Source organism: Penaeus vannamei, chromosome 10 (genome assembly GCF_042767895.1).
Source record: "Penaeus vannamei isolate JL-2024 chromosome 10, ASM4276789v1, whole genome shotgun sequence".
In the NCBI taxonomy this organism is placed as follows: Eukaryota; Metazoa; Arthropoda; class Malacostraca; order Decapoda; family Penaeidae; genus Penaeus; species Penaeus vannamei.
In genome coordinates this window covers 46,727,414-46,732,332 of record NC_091558.1, presented here as the reverse complement: position 1 = coordinate 46,732,332, position 4,919 = coordinate 46,727,414, and the positions used below count along the sequence as shown (strand labels likewise).

At 47.4% G+C, this 4,919-nt stretch overlaps 1 protein-coding gene across 1 annotated transcript; it reads right to left on the bottom strand.

Annotated features, from left to right (window-relative positions):
- Window positions 1-565: 565 nt before the first annotated feature.
- On the bottom strand, window positions 566-4,568 carry LOC113806557 (uncharacterized). The gene is made up of 3 exons (XM_027357712.2): window positions 4,476-4,568; window positions 2,035-2,206; window positions 566-1,652 (listed from the first exon to the last, which is right to left on the bottom strand). Exons 1-3 carry the CDS (start codon window positions 4,497-4,499, stop codon window positions 1,381-1,383), a joined length of 468 nt encoding a protein of 155 aa, XP_027213513.1. The 5' UTR covers window positions 4,500-4,568; the 3' UTR covers window positions 566-1,380.
- Window positions 4,569-4,919: the final 351 nt, after the last annotated feature.

The window sequence follows — 4,919 nt, the reverse complement described above, 5'->3', positions numbered from 1 at the left end:
TCATATGAAGCGGTAGCGTGAACCAAGCCCTCTGGGTATGTGTCATAGACCCTCTCGATCATGTGGCAGTGTCATGTGACTCATGTTAATTGGTAATGTTTCATGTTCTGTGACGTCATTCGGTTGTCCATCACGTGACTCTGATTTCTTAAACTTGAGATAACCGGAAAAGTGTTATTAAATTTTCAAGGAACAGGTCTATATTTGACCTCGTGTAGAATATTTTAGTCCTTCCTTAAATTCAAATTTTCTTTACGCTGTTTTTGTCTTTGTTTCTCTCGAATAAAGAAATAAACTAGTAAAGAAGAGGATGTGTTTTTGTTGTTCGTAAGTCGTTTTAGAATGTGTGTGTGTGTGTGTGTGTGTGTGTGTGTGTGTGTGTGTGTGTGTGTGTGTGTGTGTGTGTGTGTGTGTGTGTGTGTGTGTGTGTGTGTGTGTGTGTTTTTCTTAAGGGGATAAAATTATCTGATCCAATATCAGGTGTTTCAGCACTTGAAGGAATGTAGGCCTATGTAGCATTACACCCCACTCGTTCACAGGTCATAAGGCTTAAAACAGAGAAGCGTTACAATTGATTTTGTATTTATGACATTTCCGAAAGACCAGACACGTGTGACATGGCAAGGTGTCTTGTTGCCGTGTGGAAAAAGGAACCCATTTTTTTTCTAAACGTTTTTGTTAAGGGAAAGGGAGAGAAAGCAGAGAGGGGGGGATGGTGGGGGGAAGGGGGAGGGGGTCGGCGTCACAGGAAGACATACACCAAAGTGACATGACAGCTAATCACGCTCTCTTGTCAGTGCTTCTCGAGCTGTCATTATCTCCTTCGAAGCACTTAGGGGGGTGGTTTTTCGTGTCAGGGAGGTGGTGGGGTCACGAGCAGGGTTTTATCTGGGAGGTTTGGGGGTGAGGGAGGGGGTGGGGGGGTGGGAGACGGAGGAAGTATGGCGGGTCTCGCGGCCGAGGAAGGATTTTCAGGATTAAGACGAGCGGAATCACACTCGTTTCCTGATAATTTGTGGACAATCGAACGTTTTTATTTTCTTTTTTTCAATCTGCTTTTAGTGACGTCATATTTTCCGTGCGTCGCGAGTGATTACAGTTGTCTTGTTCTTTGGTGTTGCCTTGATGACGTCACGCCCTCCGACTGTTACCTGCTGACGTCATATGATCCGCGTCCCATGATGCTGCTTCGGTGCCCGATGACGTCATATCCACGCGCCTCAGGTTCTCCCTCACGTCTTGCTGTGTCATCCTCAACAACTAGGACTTGCTACCTTACAACGAACTACCATACACAAGTGATTTATCGTCTACTTTACAGGCACACCAAACAACGGTGCAATAGCTCCGGCTCGTGCAACCAGGGCGGGCGGACGGCGCCTAGACCTCGCCCGGGACGCCGCTGGGAAGGTGCGCGCCCACGCCGTCGCCGGCCAGCGCGCTGCCCTCGCCCAGGTCCTCCGCCAGGCGCCCGAGTCGGAAGGGGAAGTCCACCACGACGGCCTTCTCGGGCTCCATGTTGCCGTGGCCGCCGATCCTGCTGAACACGAAGGGCTCGCGCTGCTGCACGTGCTGCTTCTGGTGGCTCACGTAGAAGAAGGGGTGCTGGAACCCGTCGAAGTCACCCTCGTTGCTGTCGAAGCCTTGTTTCACTGCGGGGAGAGGGAGGAGGGTGAGAGAGCGTCAGGCGGCCGCGGCCTCGGGGGACCACGCCGCGGAAGGGCGCCGCTGGGAAGCTGGCGAAGGGACCTCAGTGAGGGGATTAGGCTGCTGTCTGTGACGGCGCTAAATGGTACAGCTACAGGCATCATGGTTATCTTAAGGGAAAAAGGCAATTCAAGGATTTTCAAATGAATAATAACAATTATAAATCTACCGACAAAAGAATGACACAAATAATCTAAAAGCCAAACATTAACATCAATCCGAACACAAACCCAATGAACCTGAACTACAAAACCGAACCGTCAAACTCCTCCCCCCCAACCTCCCCTTACCCTCCCCCGCTCCCCCTCCCACCCCACCCCAACTCACGCTGGTCATGAGAACGTCCTCGCTTCATGAAATCAGGGTCGTTGTTGAGGAGAGTGTAGATGATGCGAGCGTCCCTGAGCTGCTGTTGCCCCGAAATGAGGGAGAGCCAGTCCTTGTTGTGGTCCCTCGTCGGGGCATACCTGGCAGATACCAGCGCCACCACACACACCACCTGGTATGAGAGAGTGCATTGTTTTTTAAGGTGTTATCTATCGCTGTTTTGTGACGTGTTTTTTTTACTCTGTTCAGGTGTAAATGATCTTTAATTCAAGCTTTACGTGGTCGCGAATTTCAAGCATTTATTATCAAGGTACTAATTAATATCCTCGTTTTAGTTATTTTTATCGTAAATTACTCTGGAATGAAGGAAAACCAAAGTACACGAACACACAAAAATAGAAATATATGAGACAATAAGCGAACTCTACCTATTCTGAAAAATAAACGAATGAAAAGATATAAAACCAACGAATTGCAAAATGACTTCTGAAAGCTATCAAAGACCACTATAAACGAAATGATCTCATCACGGAGAGAGAATCGAAAGCCTTTTCAATGTGTCTGGAAGAAAGCGTTTAGGCGGTTCAAGAGTTTTAATGCGATTCTCATTCCTTTGTGATTCAGTTCTTTTTATGGGGAATTAAGATGGGTATTCTCGTCTCGGAATTGTGTGTGTGTGGGCGTGGGCGTGCGTGTGGGCGTGGGAGTGGGAGTGTATGTGTGTGTGGGCGTGGGAGTGGGAGTGTGTGTGTTAGTGAGTGAGTGAGTGTGTGTGTGTGTGTGTGTGTGTGTGTGTGTGTGTGTGTGTGTGTGTGTGTGGGCGTGTGTGTGAGTGTGGGCGTGGGCGTGCGTGTGGGCATGGGAGTGGGAGTGTGTGTGTTAGTGTGTGTGTGTTAGTGTGTGTGTGGTAGTGTGTGTGCATGCGTGTGTGTGTGTGTCCGTGAGGGTGTGTTAGTGTGTGTGTATGTGTGTGTGTGTGTGGGCGTGTGTGTGTGTGTGGGCGTGTGTGTGTGTGGATGTGCATGTGTATGTGTGGGTGCGTGCGTGTGTGTGGGCGTGTGTGTGGGTGTGGGCGTGTGTGTGGGCGTGTGTGTGGGTGTGGGCGTGTGTGTGTGTGTGTGTGCGTGCGTGTGTGTGTGTGTGTGTGTGTGTGTGTGTGTGTGCGTGCGTGTGTGTGTGTGTGTGTGTGTGTGTGTGTGTGTGTGTGTGTGTGTGTGTGTGTGTTAGTGTGTGTGAGTGTTAGTGCGTGTGTGGGCGTGTGAGTGGGCGTGTGTGTGGTGTGTGTGTGTGTGTTTTATTCTTAAAGGTATAAAATTATCTGATCCATGAAAAAACAACATAACAGCGATGGCAAAAAACTAAAAAACAAAAACAAAACAAAACTTTATCCACATCTTCACGAGAAAGGAAAAACAAGATTAAGGAGCCTTGAGGAAAATCGTAAAACAATTTCTCTCCTCCTGAACCCATAATGTTATTACCCAAACCCATTATTTTATTACTTGATCCCCTGCTGTACCTGAAAACCCATTACCCATTATCTTTACCCTTTCTTTCAAAGGAAATTCATAACTCTTGAATCCTTATTTCATGGTTCACTCTCTTTACTCCAGGTCCTCCCTGGATTTACAGATTTAACCCATTGTTTACCATTACCAATCACAAACCCATGCATTACCATTACTCAGAAGAACCCATAGTGGTCCAAACCCCATGAGTCATCCATGGGGCTCTCATTAGAACCCATGTTTTCCCCACAAAACGTGAAGCATTACTCACCATGTATCCCCATGACTGCTTCTAAACCCATGACTTGCTACCTGAGCTGAGAGATCACGGCGTGAACCCATGAAACGTCCAACACTCATGACCTATCGTGCAGTCAGTGGCTTACTACCCAATGCCTGTATCTAACTATTAAATCTTTTGATATGGGTTTCAGGTCAGCAGCCATTAATGAGGGGAAAACCTACGTCTTTTATTGATTTATGCCCATCTTTTTTCTACCCTCTCGACCCTTAAACCCATGCACACCCATACTCGACAACCCGAACCCTCGGTCACCACCCAAAGCCTAAAATTGACGAGACTTAACCCTATCTTCATCACATGACGGACAACTGCCCATATCCCCCCCGACTTACCCTCTTGGGAAAGGCTAGATCAGTAGCAACCCGAGGAGGTGTCATGGCGCCTGTTTTGATGATTGTTCAATGAAAAAATAACCATCAAAATCATAATTTTCCATCCTCTTTGAAAATGGAAGAGACCGAAATGATCGACCATCTTCCCAAAGGATCCGTAACTTTCCTGACGTTATGAAAATAAACCCCATGAATTTTTCCCCCAAAAAACAGAATCAGAGGCCATGACACCTCCTCCAACTGCTCCTGATCTAGCCTTTCCCTTCCCCCCCCGCCGAAGCCCATCTCGCAACTTACCAGAACGACGAGAGAGTACCGCATGGAGAAGAAGGCGCAGGAGGCAATGAGCGGTCAAAGGTGTTGCTTGTGTGAACCCGAGGCTTCGAATGTGGCTTCGGAGGTCGGGCGCCCGCCTTATATACCCCCGGGCCGGACCCTCGCGCCTCTCCCGGGACTTGGTCGTGATCCTTCGATTTGTGTGTTTGAGGGCAAATATGGGGAAGGCAACAGGAAAGGCAAGGATAATAATGAGGGAAACAGAAGGAAATCCGAAAGGACGTGGAAGGAGATAATTACGCTTGGAGATTTTGTTTTCGTGGATCATTATCATTATGGTAGATAATTAGTGTCTTTTTTTATTATTATCCATGGAAAATATAAATACGTGTTTAGAAAAAAAAACCCTGCTAGATTATATATAAAAAAAGGAAATTAAAAGGAGAGTACATAATAAAAACAAAA